This window comes from Cnephaeus nilssonii (assembly GCF_951640355.1).
Source record: "Cnephaeus nilssonii genome assembly, chromosome: 22".
In the NCBI taxonomy this organism is placed as follows: Eukaryota; Metazoa; Chordata; class Mammalia; order Chiroptera; family Vespertilionidae; genus Cnephaeus; species Cnephaeus nilssonii.
The window spans coordinates 28449045-28469036 of NC_137093.1; the positions used below are offsets into that span (position 1 = coordinate 28449045).

At 62.3% G+C, this 19992-nt stretch overlaps 1 protein-coding gene across 1 annotated transcript in view; it reads left to right on the plus strand.

The window, feature by feature from the left end:
• Window positions 1-18297, plus strand: part of TMEM132B (transmembrane protein 132B) — a gene marked incomplete at both ends in the record, with an annotated part of 68669 nt that extends 50372 nt beyond the window's left edge. Inside the window, 7 exons of the mRNA XM_079762636.1 lie at window positions 3072-3218; window positions 8147-8333; window positions 12076-12219; window positions 12357-12562; window positions 13962-14232; window positions 15166-15357; window positions 17131-18297. Of these exons, the coding sequence (XP_079618762.1) occupies window positions 3072-3218; window positions 8147-8333; window positions 12076-12219; window positions 12357-12562; window positions 13962-14232; window positions 15166-15357; window positions 17131-18297 (2314 nt within the window). The remainder of the gene's footprint in view (window positions 1-3071; window positions 3219-8146; window positions 8334-12075; window positions 12220-12356; window positions 12563-13961; window positions 14233-15165; window positions 15358-17130) is intronic.
• Between the last annotated feature and the right edge of the window lie 1695 nt (window positions 18298-19992).

The window sequence follows — 19992 nt, forward strand, 5'->3', positions numbered from 1 at the left end:
GCTCAGCGGGTGGGGACCGTGTGCTGAGTGGCCAGGGGGGTGAGGACACGTTCAAGCAAGAAACAGACACAGGGGCCCAGATGGAGGCAGGCAGGCTGTTTTATTATTATTATTATTTTTTTTGGGGGGGGGCACCTGTATTTTCTTCTTCTTCTTCTTTAAAAAATAAAAGAAAGCCGAAAACGGTTTGGCTCAGTGGATAGAGCATCGGCCTGTGGACTGAAGGGTCCCAGGTTCGATTCCGGTCAAGGGCATGTGCCTTGGTTGCAGCCACATCCCCGGTGGGGGGTGTGCAGGAGGCAGCTGGTTGATGTTTCTCTCTCATCGATGTTTCTAACTCTCTATCCCTTTCCCTTCCTCTCTGTAAAAAATCAATAAGATATATATATATAAAAAATAAAAATAAAAGAAAATATATACACAGAGTGGCCAGATGATGATCTCTAAATGCATAATCACCTGGCCACTCCGTGTATAGCCTATTGAATAAAAGGCTAAAATGCAAATTGTCCCTTAGACCAGGAGTTCGACCAGCAGGCAGGCCGGCCAACCGCTCATGTCCCCTCCCCCTGGCCAGACTGGCCGGACCCCACCCATGCACGAATTCATGCACCGGGCCTCTAATATACATATATATAATTGATTTCAGAGAGAAAGGGAGAGGGGAGAGGAGAGAGAGAGATGAAACACCCATGATGAGAGAGAATCATGGATTCGCTGCCTCCTGCCCTATTGGGGATGGAGCCCAAAACCCAGGCGTGTGCCCTGACTGACCAGGAATGGAACCGTGACCTCCTGGTTCATAGGCCGATGCTCAACCCCTGAGCCACGCTGAGGAGGCGGGGGCAGATTTCTCTTTCTTCCTTGGGGGGCCGAGGAGTCTTTTCTGCTGCTCGGCCATCGTATGTGTTGGCCAACAGGCCCTTCTCGGGCTCGGTGGCTAATTGCAATCTCGTGCCTTTGGAAAGCACGCAGCGGAGGAGGAGGCCTCGGGGACGGGATGCGATGCGCGAGGAGCTGGCTGTCTCTAGCGCTGCCCGGGGGGGGGGGGGGGCGGGAGGGCCCATAGATCAGGCAGGACGTCTCCATCGCGGCGCGGCGGGCGCCCCAAGCCCCTAATAGGATTCGCTGGCCCCCAGCGCGCAGGCCCGCCGGCGGCGAGGGGTTATGGATGTGCCATCCGCATGGAAATGTGCGATTATGGAAATGGCAGCGGAGAGCGGAGCATCTGATACAAGAGAAAAGCCGCTTCCGGGGGCGGACGCGCGAATACATCACCAGCGCGCGGCTGCGTCCCGTGAGAAACGCCATCTCCCACGCGGCATCGGCCCGGCCATCCATCGCCGTGGCCGGGCTCGTTAAAATCCGCGGCGGGCGCTCCGAGGCGGGAGCTGAGCCTCCGGGAGAAGTGTCTGCTCCTCGAACCCAGGGCCAAGCCGCCCTTCAGCGACGCCTGGGGGGGGCCCTCTAAAGAGACCATGTGTCCTGGAGCTCTAAGACCCCCCCTCCCCCAGCCACAGCTGCATTTTGGGGTTCTCTGACCCGGGGACCCCCCCCCCCCCCCACTGTGGGCAGAGAGACCGTTCTGGACCCGGGAGCCCCCTGTCCGACCCTCCTCCTCCCCACACTGCCTGGCCCTCGGCCCTTCTGGGTGGTGGCCGCCCGCCATTGCGTTCATTCGGGAGGGACTCCCCCTCCCGCAAGCCTGTCAGCGAACGCTCGCTGCGGGCACGGCCCCCCGGTGGCCACGGCGGTTCCTGGCTCGGCCCCCGAGTCCCTCCCGCCCCGGCGGGTGCTGAGGCCGTGACCACGGTCACACGGCTTTCAAACACGCTGCGCTTTCAAAGGAACAGGCGTCCAGAATATCCCGGCCTAAAAATAGCCCCGCACACGCGGAGCGAGTATTCCGGGCCGGAGCCTCTGGGCTCCATTGTTCCGGCAAATCGGAGCTCACACGGGCGGCTCCCGGGCTGGGCTCCATCTGGCTCCGGGCTTCGCAGCACGTGGAACCGTGCCAGGGGGACCGGGTACTAATGCGGGTTTTCCCCCCCAATACATGGAGTCACACGTATGTCGATTTACATGTGATGTGATGTGTGTGCTGTTCGGTTGTATTGCTCCTTCAGATGACCACGTGTTCCGATCGACGGCACACGCACTGTCTGAGCAGCACTTCAACACGGACGCAGACGTGGGAAATGGGGTCTCTGAATGGTCTGCCTCAAAACAAGAAAAGTCCTATTGGGACGGTACCCACAAATCACCCGAAAGATGGGGGAAATGTGTGGCCAGCGATGGACAGTACTTTGAAGAAAGCACGTTTGATGTTTCTCTTGAAATTATCATGTTTTCTTTGATTACAAAATCTGCATTTTTAACCAGTTAATAGCTAATTCGCACTTTTAACCGGTATCCGCACTTTTAACCGGTACGTGGATTAGCTGTCAACCAGTTAAAAGTGCAGATTAGTCCGTGTTGAAGTGCCGCTCAGACAGTGCGTGTGCCATCGATCGGGACACGTGGTCGTCTGGAGGAGCAATACAACAGAACAGCACACACATCAAATCGCATGTATGTCAGCATACGTGTGACTCCATGTACTGGAAAAAATCCGCATTAGTAACTGGTACAACTAGTCTTCGTGCCCCGGCCAGTGCGGCTCAGGGGTTGAGCATCAACCTAGGAACCAGGAGGTCACGGTTTGATTCCCGGTCAGGGCACAGGCCCGAATTGTGGGCTCGATCCTCCGTGGGGGGCGTGCAGGAGGCAGCCGGTCCATGATTCTCATCAATGATGTTTCTTTTTAAAAAATATATTTTTATTGATTTCAGAGAGGAAGGGAGAGATAGAAACATCAGTGATGAGAGAGAATCATGGATCGGCTGCCTCCTGCACGCCCCACACTGGGGATGGAGCCCGCAACCCGGGCCTGTGCCCTTGACCGGGAATCGAACCCTGACCTCCTGGTTCAGAGGTCGACGCTCAACCCCTGAGCCACGCCTGCCGGGCTCTACCGGCACGTTCTCGCCATCTGCTTCGGGCGGAAGTGCTCACTCCCCCTCCTCCCACAGGATCAAGGCGGCTGCGGGCGTGAAAATCGTGGCCGTGAGGGTCAGCAGCGAGGAGCAGTGGGCCGTCCAGGAGGAGATCGACAACAGCGGCGCTCAAGCCACGGCCACGCTCACCTGTGCGGGTCCCCGCCTGGGCCCGCAGGGCAGGTACGTGCCTGCCGAGGGCCACCGGCTGCCTGGGCAGGGGGGGCGGGGGTGGGGGCGGGGGGCGGGCGTGGCTGCAGAAGCTGGGGGCGGCTAACAGGTGTGCATGCGCAGCCACGCCCGCCTGTGATGAGGGACGCGCTCCTCGGGGCCGACCCCAGCCGCAGCCTCGAGCGGCCCGGCGGCTGCAGGGACGCCTCGCGGGGCGGCGTGTATCCTCTCTGCGCTCGGTCCCCGGAGTGACAGTCTCAGAAATGCCCTGAGCCCCCCTGGCCACCGCGCCGGCGTTGACAACCGCCGCTGAAGAATTTCGTGGTATTATGGGGCCCCGGCCAGTGTTGCTCAGTGGATGGAGCGTCGGCCTGCGGACTGAAGGGTCCCGGGTTCGATTCCGGTCAAGGGCATGTAGCTTGGCTGCGGGCTCGATCAATGGGCCCACTCGTGGGGAAACCAATCGGCGTGTCTCTCTCTGTGTCTCTCCCCCTCCCTCCCACTCGCCCTAAAAACCGATGGAGAAATCTCCTTGGCTGAGGATTCACCCACAAAAAGTGTGAAAGCAATTGTTTTCGTGATCGCTGCCGTTTGCCCTGACGGTCGAAGGACGAGATGGGGGGACGGCCGCTGGGTCACCGTCTCTGGGTGCATCAGTGCTGTCCTTTCCTGGACGTCACCCCTGGGTACGGGCCTACGGCTTCGGAACGCTGAGCTGGGTGAACTGGGCGTTGATGGCCGGCACCGGTCTTCTCCAGCCTTCGCTTTTTTAAAAAAATAAAAAAATATTTTTTTGGATTTCAGAGAGGAAGGGAGAGGGAGAGAGAGAGAGAAACATCAAGGATGAGAATCATGGATCAGCTGCCTCCTGCACGCCTCCTACTGGGGATGGAGCCCGCAACCCGGGCCTGTGCCCTGGCCGGGAATCGAACCCTGACCTCCCGGTTCCCAGGTGGACGCTCCGCCATGCCAGCCGGGCTCCCCTCTGCAGTGTCTTTGCCCCTTAACTGTCTGTCGCTCATCACCCACTCTCGTACCTGGCTCTCTCTCTCTTCTTCTTGATGATCTAAACTCTTTGAAGTCATCATGCCAGGCACAGAGGGAATGAATGAATGAATGAATGAATGAGGGACGAGGTGGGGGCTGGGAGCATGAGGAATGGGGAGACCGGGTGGGGCCTGCCGTTCCCAGGGGGGCTGTGCGGGCCGTGGCTACCACGTTGGGTTTTGCAGAAGCGATGAAAAGGCTACAAGAGAAGCAAAGTGGCTGCATAAGTGGTTACATAATTCCTGGACAGCTCGCCTCCCCGCGCTCGCTCAGTCTCCTTCCGTCCCTGACCTCCCCGGGGCCCACGGGGATGCACGGGGATTTATGCTCCCCTCCTGTCCCTCCAACACCCGCTCCGTCATCTGCATAAACAATTGCATCTTTAGACACTCTTCTGTTGGATTGTGCTATCAAATGAGGTGTGAAATACGGGCTCGCCGCGCCGCCCTGTGAATGTATCCCTCCCAAACCCCGCGGCGGAGAGCGGCCGTCTCCGGGTTGTGACAACCTCGGGCGGCATCGGCCTTTTCACAGAATACAATGTACCCACCGCCTGACACCCTGCGATAAGGATTGAAAATGTGATGTACGGGCAGCCCCGACGCGCTCGGCGGGCGAGGCGGGGAAGGTCTTAATTTGGAGCATTTTAATGAGCGCGCCGCGAGAGGGCACGTGAGGGGGGAGATGAGAGCCGGCCGATAAGGCCTGGCGCTGCCGCACGCACGAGGAGAGGCGCTTAGGAACATAAGCAAATGGGAACGTGTTCCCAACAGATAGCACGGAACCGCGGGGGAGGAGGGCGAGACGGCGGTGGGCGATTTGCCTCGAGGCCACGTGTGGCCCGAGGGCTCGGGGCGAGGTTGTGCGTGGAAGGGTTCCCGCCGGGCGGGGCGCGGGGGTGGGGGGACCCCGACCTCAGAGAAATGAGCTGCGACCCCGTTTGTTGTCGGCTGCCAGGAGGGCGTTGTCCGCCGGAACAGAGGTGGAGGGAAGCTCAGAGGGACTCACGGGCTAAAACCCTGGGACAGGCCTATTTTTAAGTTTTTTATTTCTTTTCTTATCCTTTATTTTTAAATTTTATTTATTTATTTAAAATATATATTTTATTCATTTTTTACAGAGAGGAAGGGAGAGGGATAGAGAGTTAGAAACATGGATGAGAGAGAACCATGGATCGGCTGCCTCCTGCACGCCCCCCACTGGGGATGGAGTCCGCAGCCTGGCCTGTGCCCTGACCAGGAATCGAACCCTGACCTCCTGGTTCCCAGGTGGACGCTCTGCCCCTGAGCCCGGCCGGCCGGGCTGGGCGGACGTCCTGCGGGTGTGTGTGTGTGTGTGTGTGTGTGTGGTGTGAGCCGGAGGAGGGCTCGTCACGAACCCCCGGTGTTAATCTCTCTGCTGTCACGAGGCGGGATGGAGCCACCGCTCCCTGAACGGGGCGACTGCAGTCGGAAATGAGGAACGCCAGGGGCTGTGGTTAAACGCCGGCCGATGAGCTGACGGATCGGCTGTCACCGGCCTCTCGCTGGAAAGGGGAGGAAAATGCGATTTAATTATTTTCAAAACCTAACAGCGGCGGCGACGAGTGGGGGGCAGCTTGACGCCGAGCGCGTCCCTCGTGGTTCCCAGGGAGGCGGGGACCCTGCGCTGCCCTCGGTGAGACGCCGAGGAGGACGGCGTGTTCCCCGAGCCCCAGGCTCCGACCTGCGTCACCGCAGAGCGGCCGCGGCCCGGCCCGGGGCGGGCGGGTCCCCTGTGTCCAGGCGGCTCATGGGTGGCCCACGAGCCCGTTTTGTTTGACTTGGAGAGTGTCCCCCCCCCCGTTCCCCCCCCTTCATTGTGGGCCACCACTGAACCCATCAGGAGATTTGACTTAAAAATACACGTTCCTGCCCGGCCGGGGTGACTCAGTGGTCGAGTGTTGACCTTTGAACCAGGAGGTCAGGGTTCGATTCCCGGTCAGGGCACAGGCCCAGGTTTCGGGCTCACTCCCCAGTGGGGGCCGTGCAGGAGGCAGCCGGTCCATGATTCTCTCTCATCACGGATGTTTCTCTCTCTCTCTCTCCCTCTCCCTTCCTCTCTGAAATCAATGAATCAATAAAAATATATTAAAAAAAAAAAGAAAAGAAAAGAAAGGAAAATCAGTGGGAAAAACATCCCCGGGTGAGGATCTAAAAAAACAACAATAAACACAAACCAACTAAAACCCGCGTTATTGAAAAGCTTCCCCAGCGTGACCCCTTCCCGAAGGTCACGGACAGCGTCTGTCTGGAGGCTGAGACGGCGTCCGGCGGGGGCCGAGCGGGGAAACGCCTTCTCTGGTGTCCTCTCCTCCACGCTGCCCCGGAGATGCCATGGGCAAGTCGCCTCTTCGGCTCTGCGGGTCCTGGGACAGGTGACCGCCCCCCGCCCCCCCCCCCCCCCCGCCCCCGTGCGGCCAGTCACGCTGCCTCGGGGCCGCCCGGCCTCGTCGGGCACGGTCTGGGCAGCTTGTCGGAACCCCCCGCCCCGGGCGCGGGGCCAGGCCCCACAGAAGCCGCCCTTGTCCCGGCTGCCTGGGCGACGGTCGGCTGCCGCACGTGGCCGGGCGCTGAATGGCGCTTTCACCCAGGGCTCCTCGGAGCTCGGGGCGGCTCCGGCTGCGGCCGCGGTGCCCGCCAGGCCTGGGAGGGCGCCAGGGTTCCGCTGCCAGCAGCAGGCGGCGACGGGCACGGTGCGGACGGTGCGGGCGGACACGGCCGCGTCTGGAAGGAGAGGAAGCGCAGCGTGGGCCCCCCTGCCTCCCTCTCCCGGCTCAGCGCTCACCGGGGCCTGTTCAGGCCGAGTGTGCAGGGAGAGGGGGCACCGCGTAAGCCAGGAGTCATACGTGCGCAGCACATATGTGTGACTGCGCGCGCACACACACGTGTGTTTGCATGCATGCACATGTGAGCGTGCACACACACATACATGGGTGGACAGCCCCTCGGCGGACGGCCGCTGTGTCCTTGGCGAGGACCTTGCTCCCGCATCTCAGCAGGGGAACGCGGGGACGGGAATAAACTGGGATAATGACAGGCATCGCTGACCCCCGGTGACCAGGCGCCGGCAGGACTCTGCGGGCCCCCGGGGGAGCCCAGCCGGCCAGCGTGCACGGGCGCGACCCCGGGACCCCGGCTTCATTAGCAGCCGCTCTCACCGGGGCGCCGAGCAGCCCGCCAGGCAGCGGCAGGTCCCCGTCTAATGAGGCCCTTTCCCGGCACAGGAGAGAGCGGGACAGAGCGGACTCTTGGAGAAGAAGTGATTCCAGTTGGCTGTGTGTGTGATACTCCTTTCTTTATTTCTTTAAAATATTTTTATTGATCTCAGAGGGGAAGGGAGAGGGAGAGAGAGAGAGGAACATCAGTGATGAGGGAGACTCACGGATCGGCTGCCTCCTGCACGCCCCCTACTGGGGATCCAGCCTGCACCCTGGGCCTGTGCCCTTGACCGGAATCGAACCCGGGACCCTTCGGTGTACAGGACGAGGCTCTATCCACTGCAGGGGGTGGTTTCTTGCATTTGGGTTTAATTCCCATTGGCTGGAAAGTGCCAGGGTTGGATTGGTTGATGGGTCGTTTATCACAATGTAACTCTTGGATCGGCTGAGTGAGGTCGTGTGTCACAATGTAACTCTTGGGTCGGCTGAGTGAGGTCGTGTCACAATGTAACTCTTGGATCGGCTGAGTGAGGTCGTGTGTTACAATGTAACTCTTGGGTCGGCTGAGTGAGGTCGTGTGTCACAATGTAACTCTTGGGTCGGCTGAGTGAGGTCGGGTGGCGGCCATTCTTCGTGCTGACCGAGGGGACGTGGCCGTTCATCGCACGCTTGTTCCCGGGGGTGGGTGGCCCTTTGACACGCGTCTCTGTTCCAGGGTGAACGGCTCCCTCTCGGAGATCCTGCAGGTGGACCTGGGGGTGGACAACAGCAGCGACCTGGCCGGGGCCCAGCCCGTCACGTGGCAGGTGGAGTACCCGGCGGAGGATGCAGCGAGCGAGCTCGTGGTCTCGGAGATCTTCGTCAGCCAGACCAGCTTCGTGGGCATCGTCCCCCTCGCGATGGTGAGCAAGGCCGGCTCCGGGGAGGCGTCGCGGAGTTTTCTTTGCGCGCTTTAAATAGTACGTTGTGTTTTTTTATTGATGTCAGAGAAGAAGGGAGAGGGAGAGAGAGAGAAACATCAATGATGAGAGAGTCATGGATCAGCTGCCTCCTGCACGCCCCCCACGGGGGATCGAGCCCACAGCCGGGCCTGTGCCCTGAGGTGGGTGTGTGTGCTGTGCACACTGCACACTCCTGACTGTTAGCGTCCCCCCGGCTGGCTGTGCTGCACGTGGGCGTGGCTTCTTGCATTTGGGTTTAATTCCCATTGGCGGGAAAGTGCCAGGGTTGGATTGGTTGATGGGTCGTGTGTCACAGTGTAACTCTCGGATCGGCTGAGTGAGGTCGTGTGTCACAATGTAACTCTTGGGTCGGCTGAGTGAGGTCGTGTGTTACAATGTAACTCTTGGGTCGGCTGAGTGAGGTCGTGTGTTACAATGTAACTCTTGGGTCGGCTGAGTGAGGTCGTGTGTCACAATGTAACTCTTGGGTCGGCTGAGTGAGGTCGTGTGTCACAATGTAACTCTTGGGTCGGCTGAGTGAGGTCGTGTGTCACAATGTAACTCTTGGGTCGGCTGAGTGAGGTCGTGTGTCACAATGTAACTCTTGGGTCGGCTGAGTGAGGTCGTGTGTCACAATGTAACTCTTGGGTCGGCTGAGTGAGGTCGTGTGTCACAATGTAACTCTTGGGTCGGCTGAGTGAGGTCGTGTGTCACAATGTAACTCTCGGATCGGCTGAGTGAGGTTGTTGGTTACAATGTAACTTGGGCCGCTCTGAAGCGTGGTTCCGAAGTGGCTCCCAGGACAGAGCCGCTCGACGCTGAGTGACCAGCTGACCCTGGGCGCCTGCCTCTGTCTCCGCTCTGTGTGAGGACACCAGCCAGACACCAGCCTCTGGACGTAGGGCCCACCCTCGCCTCACCCAGTGTGACCTCGTCTTCACGAATTCCAGGCGCCAAGACCCCGGCTGATTGGGGCGGGAGCAGCACTGACTGGAGCTTCCTCTTCATGGGAGAGGGACTCACAGGCGACTCCTCCTGGGGCGCCCACTAGGTGGCGCGCACAGACCAGCTTGTGGCCATACTTGCCTTGGGCTCCCCTCCCCAGAGGGCTCCCTGGACACCTGCCTCTGGCCCGTCCTGTCCCCAGTTAACTGGCTGCCCATCAAACCATATGCATCAAGCCCTTTATTCACCTGTGGTTCCCAACTCCTCCACGTGTGAAGAATCGAGGCTCGGACTCCTCCCAGCACCTGCTCCTGCACCTGCACCTGCTCCTGCACCTGCTCCTGCACCTGCACCTGCTCCTGCACCTGCTCCTGCACCTGCTCCAGCACCTGCACCTGCTCCTGCACCTGCTCCTGCACCTGCACCTGCTCCTGCACCTGCTCCTGCTCCTGCACCTGCTCCTGCACCTGCACCTGCACCTGCTCCTGCACCTGCTCCTGCTCCTGCTCCTGCACCTGCTCCTGTTCCTGCACCTGTTCCTGCTCCTGCTCCTGCTCCTGTGCTCCTGCTCCTGCACCTGTTCCTGCACCTGCTCCTGCTCCTGCTCCTGCACCTGCACCTGCACCTGCACCTGCACCTGCTCCTGTGCACCTGCTCCTGTGCACCTGCTCCTGCACCTGTTCCTGCACCTGCACCTGCTCCTGCTCCTGCACCTGCACCTGCACCTGCTCCTGTGCACCTGCTCCTGCACCTGTTCCTGCACCTGCTCCTGCTCCTGCTCCTGCACCTGCACCTGCTCCTGCTCCTGCTCCTGCACCTGCTCCTGCACCTGCTCCTACTCCTGCACCTGCTCCTGCTCCTGCACCTGCTCCTGCTCCTGCACCTGCTCCTGTGCTCCTGCTCCTGCACCTGCACCTGCTCCTGCACCTGCTCCTGCTCCTGCTCCTGTGCTCCTGCTCCTGCACCTGCTCCTGCTCCTGTGCTCCTGCTCCTGCACCTGTTCCTGCACCTGCTCCTGCACCTGCTCCTGCACCTGCACCTGCACCTGCACCTGCTCCTGCTCCTGCACCTGCACCTGCTCCTGTGCACCTGCTCCTGCTCCTGCTCCTGCATCTGCTCCTGGCCGCTTGGAAAGGTGCAGCCTCCCTCAGCCAACACCTCTGCCTGCCCTGCAGCTGGATGGATGCCTGCGTGTGCCTTTCCCCCCTTGAAATGTTTTATAGTTTTCATCGAAAAGGATGTACGTTTATTATAAAAATGTTAAACAACGTGAGGAGAAATAAAAACCCCAGCAGCCCCAATAGGACTGAGCAGTATTGTAGAACCACCGCTGGACGGAAGTGCTGCCCTGCCCAGGACTCCTCCCAGCACCTGCTCCTGCACCTGCACCTGGAACCTGTGCCTGCACCTAGTCCACACGTGTTCTAAGCCCACACGTGTTCTAAGCCCACACGTATTCTAAGCCCACACGTGTTCTAAGCCCACACGTGTGCGGAGAGCCGGCTGGACCGAGAGCTGACGACCCCAGACTCTGTGACAAGAGGCCACACCGCGCGCCGCTTCCTAAGCAGGAACCCCCCTTCCCTCCGACACAGGGAAGACCAAGTTCTCGCCTGGAATTTTCAAACCTGGGAAACCATGACTGGCTGCACGGGACACTGGTGTTTAACACACCGCGCCGAGGCGGGGGGGGGGGCGGCGGGGGGGGGGGTTTGTGGTGAAAGCAGGCCGCGGATTGGAGCCCTTCTTCTTCTTCTTTTTTAAAAACAATTTATTTTTTGATCATTTAAACCGGAGAGCCTTACTCATTGGCTTCAGAATCACAGGGGACTGGCTGGCCATGTGGATCCCTGCCCGGGGGCCGGACCCCAAGCTCTCCCTCCCGCCCGCGTCCCCTCCCGCTCCGCTCCGGCGCTCCTGGCCTCGAAGGCGGCCTCGTGCCCTCCCGGCCAGGGATGGGGACAGCCACGCGGGCGGATGAACCCCTCCCCCAAACACGTGTTCTCCGCGCGGAGCGTTGGGTACACACAGACAGACACAGAAGAGAACGGAACACGTCTCCCCGCCTTCCCCGCCCCGAGGCCACAGGCTGTCTCCAGCGTCTCTCCCGGCGTCTCATTGACAACGGGCTGGTCATGTTTTACTTCTTTTAGAAAAGAAATGTTTTCATTGATTTCAGAGAGGGAGGGAGAGGGAGAGAGAAACATTGATGATGAGAGAGAATCATGGATCAGCTGCCTCCTGCACGCCTCCTACTGGGGATCGAGCCCACAACCCTGGCCTGTGCCCTGACCGGGAATCGAACCCTGACCTCCTGGTTCCTAGGTCAACGCTCAGCCCCTGAGCCACACCGGCCGGGCTTTATTTTTTTTTTAATGTATTTAGATTGTTTTCAAACATTCATTACGAAGTTGATGTTTTCTATGGCCCAGAGCTGTTCTATTCAGACTTAATCTCAGCGAAAAACCATTAAGCCGCTCACCCACTGAGCCCGTGCCCTGATGAACATGGGGGGCAGGGGGGGGGCCTGATGAACATGGGGGGCGGGGGGGCCCTGATGAACATTGGGGGGGGGCGGGGGGGGCCTGATGAACACTGGGGAGCAGGGGGGGGCCCTGGGCCGTGTGAGGTGAGCCTCAGGGGCACGGACGGTGGGAGTCGCAGAAGGAGACCTCGGGGGGAGGGGACCCGCTCCGTGCCCCTGCGCACGCCCCCGCGCCCGGCGTCCCGCCTGCTGACACGCGCCCCTCCCCCGCAGGACACGGAGATCCTGAACACGGCCATCCTGACCGGCACGGCTGTCTCGGTGCCCGTCCGGGTGGTGGCCGTGCAGGAGGACGGCTCCGTGGTGGCCGTGGCCGAGGCGCTGGAGTGCCGGTCCGCGGACGAGGACGTCGTTAAGGTGCTGCCCGCGTTCCCCCGGCTCTCCCCGCAGCCCGGCCCTTTGGGGTTCGGCTCCTTGGGGCCCCCTTTTCTGTCAGGGTCCCCAGCATTCACTGTCCTTCCCGCTGATACGTCTCGGGGTCCCCCCCCCCCCAGGTCTCCGAGCGCTGCGACGCCGTGTTTGTGAACGGGAAGGAGATGCGGGGCCGGGTGGACACGCCCGTGAGCTTCACGCACCAGCACTTCACCGCCCAGCTGGAGCTCACGGTGTGGGCGCCGCGGCTGCCCCTGCAGATCGAGATCTCGGACACGGAGCTGAGCCAGGTCAAGGGCTGGAGGGTCCCCGTGGCCCCCAACAGGAGGTGAGGCGCCCGGGGGGGGCGGCCGGCAGGCAGGACGGGGGTCCTGGTCTGGGGCCCATCCTGGCGGGAGGCAGACGGAGACCTCCCGGTGACACAGCCTGCGGGACAGGAAATGAAACGGGAAAATGCCCTGGACGGACGCGGCGGCCGGCCGGCCTCAGGGGTCGAGCATCGGCCCCGGAACCACGAGGTCGGGGTTCGGTTCCCGGGCGGGACACATGCCTGGGTCGCGTGCAGGAGGCAGCTGCCGGATGGCTCTGTCCCTCCCTCCCCCTCTCCCTTCCTCTCTCTCTCAAAGATCAATAAAACACGTATTTCTTAAAAAAGAAAACATTAAAAACAACGCCTACGTGGCTGCCCCCCCTGCGGACACACGTCCTGTCCTCTGGCAGCCCCGGTGGTCACAGCCCCAGGGCAGGGCCGAGCGAGCGGAGGGGGCGTCGGCCTCACGCCGGGACCCGCCCGAGCCCCACGCACCTGGGGGAGGCGAGGGGCAGCCATTCTCTTTATTTGTTTATTTATTTACTTGTTTTTGTTCAGCCTCGCCCGAGGATGTTTTCCCATTGAATTTTAGGGAGAGAGGACAGGAGTGGGGGAGGGAGGGAGTGAGAGAGAGAGAGAGAGAGAGAGAGAGAGAGAGAGAGTCATCGCTGTGGGAGCGGCTCATCCATTGGTTGCCTCCCACTTGCGCCCCAACCAGGGTCGGGGGTCAAGCCTGCAACCCGGGTCCGTGCCCTTGACCAGAATCGAACCTGGGCCCTTCAGTCCTCAGGCCGACGCTCTGTCCACTGAGCCACACCGGCCAGGGCAGGGCAGTCATTCTCCTTGTTGTTGTTAATTCTCACCCGAGGATATTTTCCTAATGATTTTTAGAGAGAGTGGGAGGGCGGGAGGGGAGAGAGAGAGAGAGAGAGAGAGAGAGGGAAACATCAGTGTGACTCTTGCCTGGGGCCGGGGATGGAACCTGCCGCCCAGGCAGGAGCCCTTGACTGGGAATCGAACCCGAGACCCTCTGGTGCACAGGCCGCTGCTCTAACCACTGAGCCACACCGGCCAGGCCCGGGGCAGCCGTGCTGCCCACCTCCAGGTGAGGGGCCCGGGCACCCGCTCGCGGCCACAGGCGTGGACATCGGCGGCCAACGGCGCTTCCTGACCCCGACCTCGGGCTCCCCGCCCCGGGCGCGGCGTGGGGGAGGCTTTCGAAGCCGCAGGTCGGAGAGAGGCGCCACCGGTGAGGGCGGGCGGGGCCGGGCCTGCGCTCGCCTCCCGTGTTCCTCGCAGGGGGCAGCATGGGGCAGGCGGTCTGAGGGGCCAGGGAGCCGGGAGGGCAGGGTTGGGGGGGACACCAGGCCCGTGCCGCCTCCGCCCGGTGACCCCTCGGTGGTCTGCTCGTGCCCAGGCCCACGCGGGAGAGCGAGGACGAGGAGGACGAGGAGCGGCGGGGGCGGGGGTGCTCGCTGCAGTACCAGCACGCCCTGGTGCGCGTCCTCACCCAGTTCGTGGCCGAGGCGCCCGACCCGGGCCGGCTGAGCCACCTGCTGGGCCCCGACTGGCAGCTGGACGTCACCGACCTGGTGCTGGACTTCCTGAAGGTGGAGGAGCCGCGGGTCGCGCAGCTGCAGGGCGGCCGGACCCTGGCGGGCCGCGAGCCGGGCATCACCTCCGTGCAGGTACGCGCGCCCCCTGCCGGCCCCGCCTGGCAGGTGCAGGGGGGCAGGGGTGTGTGTGTGCATGTGCATGTGTGTGTGTGTGTGTGTGAGTGTGTGTGTGCATGTGCATGTGTGTGAGTGTGTACGTGCGTGTGTGTGTGTGTACGTGCATGTGTACGTGTGTGTGTGTGTACGTGCGTGTGTGCGTGTGTGTACGTGCGTGTGTGTGTGTGTGCACGCACCTGTGAGAGCCACCGGCTCAGGTGCAGTCACCCATTTGTTTTATTTTTTTTATGTCCCCCCTTCTCCCCATGGACCCCCTCCAGGCCCTCCCCTCCCCGGCCTTCCCCTCCCTGTCGTCCGTGTCCGCGGGGGATGCATGTATGCACACAGGGCCTTGGTGGATCACCTCCCGCCCACACACCCTCCCCCGCCCCCCCCCCCCCGAGATTCTGCTCCGTGCTCACCAGCTTTTTATTTTTATTTTTTTTAAAACAACTCTTGAACATTTTATTTATTTATTTATTTTTAAAATATATTCTATTGATTTTTTACAGAGAGGAAGGGAGAGAGAGAGGGAGGGAGAGAGAGAGGGAGAGAGATTGGTTACCTCCTGCATGCGCCCGACCTGGGGGTTCTAACCCTTGACCCTTTGGTGCACCGGCCGACGCTCTAACCACTGAGCCACGCGGCCAGGGCTACTTGCTGCCTTCCAGTTCACGCAGGCCCCCCCCCCTGGGGGACACCCTGCTGCTGCCAGGGGCTGGAGGAAAGGGAGGAACGCGGACCAGGGCGATGCCTCTCAGGCTCGCAGGCGGCAGGCGGGTGAGCGCCGAGCTGCACAGGGTCCCACCAGCCTTCTCCGTTGGCAGAGAGCGTGGGGGTGGGGCCGCGGGGGGCGGTGTGAACGTGGAGCGTGGGGCCCCCACGGCCGCTCTCCCGCCGCCGCCGCAGGTCCTCTCGCCCCTGTCGGACTCCATCCTGGCCGAGAAGACGGTGACGGTGCTGGAGGACCGCGTGGCCATCGCCGACCTGGGCGTGCAGCTGGTGGCCGGGCTGTCGCTGTCCCTGCAGCCGCACCCGGCCGACCGCAGAGCCATCGTCTCCACGGTGACGGCCCAGGATGTCCTCCAGGCCCCTGGGCAGGTGAGGCCGGAGTCCGTTTGTCCTCGGTCAGCGGAGACCCCTTCCCTGTCCCCCCTGCCCCCCCGCCGTGCCCCCGGGCGGTCAGCACAGCTCTCGGATCCGGGCCGGGCTCTCGGGCGCCTCCTGCTCGGCACCCGTCCGTGCCGTCTCGCAGCGCTCGGGGGAGCGGACGCGTTTGTCCTACGTCGTTTGTTAAAAAACATGTTTTTATTGATTTTTCAGAGAGGAAGGGAGCGGGAGGAGAGAGAGAAAAACATCCGTGATGAGAGAGAGTCATGGACCGGCCGCCTCCTGCACGCCCCCCACTGGGGATGGAGCCTGCAGCCCGGGTCTGCGCCCTGACCGGGAATCGAACCCTGACCTCCTGGTTCAGAGGTCGACACTCAGCCCCGAAGCCACGCCGGCCGGGCCTCCTCGAATCTGTTTCTATCCGTCGGCCCTGTGCCCGGGTGCCATCAGCTCTGCCCACTGCTAAAGCCCGTGGTTGTCTGCGCGGACGTTCCCCGGCAGCTTCCTGAGCGAGCACGGCGACCCGGAGCCGCCCGCCACCCCGTGCCTCACGCCTTTTTTTAAAAAAATATATTTTTATTGATTTCAGAGAGAAAGGGAGAGAGAGATAGAAACATCAGTGATGAGAGAGAATCATTGATTAGCTGCCTCCTGCACGCCCCCTACTGGGGATCGAGCCCGCAACCCGGGCCTGTGCCCTGACCAGGAATCGAACCTGGGAGCCTTCAGTCCACAGGCTGATGCTCTATCCACTGAGCCACACCGGCCAGGGCAGCACCTCACGTCTTTACCGTATCGCCACCTCTGACAGTCTCCCGCCTTTAAACCGCCCGCGTCACCGGCGAGAGCACCCGGGCCCCGTGGGCATCGGAGCCTCTTCCCGGCTCCTCCACCCAACACCCCCTTCAGCCCGCCGCGCGGCCTCCTGAGAAGGAAGGTTGGGGCGGGGGGGTGGGGTGGGGGGAGGCGGTGTTGGCTGCCCAGGAGGCTGATGGGCTGCGCCTGAGTTTGGCTCAGATCCATCGCCCGACCTTTCCGAGTGTTTTCCGAAAGGTCAAAGCCGAATCCCGCGGCCCGGACGCGTGAATTAGCATGTGCCTCACGTGCTAACGAGAGCATGGCGTTCGCTCTGCACGCCAGTGGGCCGGGCGTGCCCAGGGCTGTGCAAAGCGAGAAAATAGAGAGGTTTCTCCCCGGTCAGCGTGGCCCAGTGGTTAGAGCGTTGGCTCTTCCGCCAAAGGGCGGCAGGTTCGATCCCCGTCACAGGCACGTCCCTGGCGGCAGGTTTGACCCGCGGCTGCATTCCGGAGGCAGCCAACCCACGTGTCTCTCTCACGTCGATCTCTCTCTCCCTCCCCCTCCTGCCTCCCTTGCACTCTCTCTGAAAATGATTGAAAAAAAAAATTACCCTCATGCCCCAGCTGGTGTGGCTCAGTGGACAGACCGGGTCCCGGGTTTGATTCCGGTCAAGGGCACAGGCCCGGGTTGCGGGCTCGATCCCCAGTAGGGGGCGTGCAGGAGGCAGCCGATCCATGCCTCTCTCTCATCATGGATGTTTCTCTCTCTCTCTCCCTCTCCCTTCCTCTCTGAAAGCAATAAAAATATATTAAAAAAAATACTCTCGGGTGAGGATTCATAAAAACCAACCCCAAAACACCCTCAGGACGTCCCCTTTCCTCCGCACGAGGCAGGGACTCTCATTCCCGGTCGCGACCCGAAGGGACCCGCTTACCCCCACGGGCGCTCTGGTCTCGTTTCCCCCAGGAGGCGATCGTCAGCTCGTGGATCCTGTTCAGCGACGGCGCGGTGACCCCCCTGGACATCTACGACCCCCAGGACTTCTCCGTGTCCCTCTCGTCGCTGGACGAAATGGTGGCGTCCGTGCGGCCGAGCCCGCAGCCCCAGTGGCCGGCGGTGGCCGCGGAGGGCGAGGGCCAGGGCCCCCTGGTGAAGCTGGAGCTGCTCATCAGCGAGCCCTGCCAGAAGTCCAAGAGGAAGAGCGTGCTCGCCGCGGGCAAGGGCAACGTCAAGGTCAAGTTCGACCCCCACGTCGACCGGGGCCACGGAGGCACCAACGACATCGAGGGCGTGAGCCGGGAGTACCAGGACCCGCTGAGCAACTCCATCCCGCGCGGGGGAGGCCGGGAGAGGGCGGCCCCCGGGCGGCCCCCCCACGGCGCCCCCTCCGGCCACGGCCCCGAGGACAGCGCCAACCGGAGCGCCACCCCGCTGCCGCCGTGGCCCCTGGGGAGGAAGGACACGAAGCGACCCCAGGGCGGCGGCGGCCCCCCCGACGCCTCCACGAGCTTCCCCGCGCAAGGGCGGTCGCAGGGACCCCACCCCGCCGCCGGCGACCTGACGGTGACCGCGCGGGGGCTCACCGACCTGGAGATCGGCATGTACGCGCTGCTGGGCGTCTTCTGCCTGGCCATCCTCGTCTTCCTGGCCAACTGCGTGGCGTTCGCCTGGAAGTACCGGCACAAGCGGCTGGCAGTGAGCGAGCAGGGCGCCCTCCCGCACTCGCACGACTGGGTGTGGCTGGGCCACGAGGTGGAGCTGCTGGAGAGCCCCGTGGACATCACGCTGCCGTCGGAGGAGGGCGCCGCGCTCGACCGGGGGCTGCCCTTCGAGGAGAGGAACTTCCTGCTGAACGGGGGCTCCCAGGAGGCGCTCCCCAGCCAGCTGCTCCGACCCCCCGACTACGTCTACGAGACGGACCCGCGGCGCCCGCCGGCCACCCCCGCGGGCCCCAAGAGGAAGCGGGTCAAGTTCACGTCCTACACCACCATCCTGCCCGAGGAGGGCGGCGCCTACACCGACTCCATCCTCTTCCACGGCGAGGACAGCGTCAAGTGGGTGTGCCCGGACCTGGGGCGGGGGGACCCCCGGGACTTCCGGGACTACATGGAGAGGCTGCGGGACCAGATGTGAGCCGCGGGGCGCCGGGATTCACCGTTATGCCTTCTGTCTTCGCGGCGGGGGAGCGGGGAGGGCGCGGGGCGCCAGGTGGCACAGCGCGGTGTCTGGGGGGCCAGTCCGCCGGGTCCCACCCGGAGCAGGTCAGAGCGCGGGGAGGAGAGCCGCTGGGGTGTTTTTTGTTTTTGTTTTTTTTTTAAAAATAAATTTTTATTGATTTCAGAGAGGAAGGGGGAGAGAGAGAGAGAGAGAGAGAGAGAGAGAGAAACATCCATGATGAGAGAGAATCATGGATCGGCTGCCTCCTGCACGCCCCCCACTGGGGATCGAACCCGCAACCCGGGCCTGTGCCCTGACGGGGAATCGCACCGTGAAGGGTGTGTACATTGGGAAATGTCCCTGAAACAGGCCTGTGGGTCCCGGAGAAACGCTCCCACGAGTCTCACCGCTGCCCGGTCCCGGCGCCGTGCCGCTGGGACAAACCCGCCCGAAGGACATGGCTCGTCGTCCCGGGACGCACGCGGGGCCACCGGACTCGGGAAGGACTGGGTGTTGACCTTCCCGGCCCTGGAACCTGAAGCACAGCGGCGCCTGCTGCCCTGGCCTGGGGTGGGCGCCCCGAAGACGCTGACTGTGCGGCCCTGGGCCCGGGGCCTGCGCGCTTTCTATCCGCCTTCACAGCCGCCTCCGCCCTCGGCCGGCCGGCCTTTCGGAGACATGAAGAACAGAAACGTCTTTTCCCTCTGACATCCGTTCCATTTCCACGCGTCTCAGTCACGCCGTGCTTCCCCGGGGGTCCCGGGAGGTCCCCCTCGTCTGGTTTACGGTCTCGCCGTCCCCCACGCGCCCTCCCCGTCCTGGGAGCCGCCAGCCCGCTCTCCCTCCCTCGTCTTCCCTCCGTTTTGTTGTCGAACCCTCTCGTGTCGGCCGCCTGGGGACACGGGGTTCTACGAAACGGTGACGGTACCGTGAGGGGGGGGGCGGGCGTTCCTTTCCGGTTTTCTACACGGAACTGGAACGCTTTGCAGAATAGTCCTGACCCGCAAACAGCTCTTCTGTCTCCTGCCCGTCGGGGGGTCGCGGGGGGCCCCCGAGCGCATCTCTGGGGCAAAAAGAGCTCGGATGGCTGTGGGCGCACCGTGCTGGGCCACACACGGCGTGTTGGCCACGCCGACCCCCGATGTAAGACGGACAGACACAGCGGCAGCTGCCTAGGGACGCGCCTCAGACTAAACGCCCCATTTCCCCAGAACAAACCCATTTTTTAAAAGGTAGGATGAGTTTTCACTTAGCAATACATAATACCTAGAACCCCCCCCCATAGGATGATCCTCCCCCAAACGATTCCCCAGAAATGACTCTGGTGGAGAGAAGACCCGACAGGGTGCGCCCTGACGGGGAACAGCCACGGGCCCCCCCAAATTCATGCCAACAAATGACGACTACGGAGCTCAGGAGCAGCCGCGGTGGAAACCCAGGCGGCAGCGCCCGGGAGCAGGATCCTGCCTCATTTCAAAGAAAAGCGGCTCCCCCGGGGCAGCGAGGCGTCTGACGTCAACCAGGAATTCCAGGGTGGAAACCATGGCAACGGTTTCACGGACGAAGGCGGGGTCCCCGGACACTGGACACTGGACTGCGAGGTCTCATTCCCCACCGTCCTGAGCCACGTGCACCCCGGAGAAATGCAAGTTTAAAGGCGGGAACAGCTCG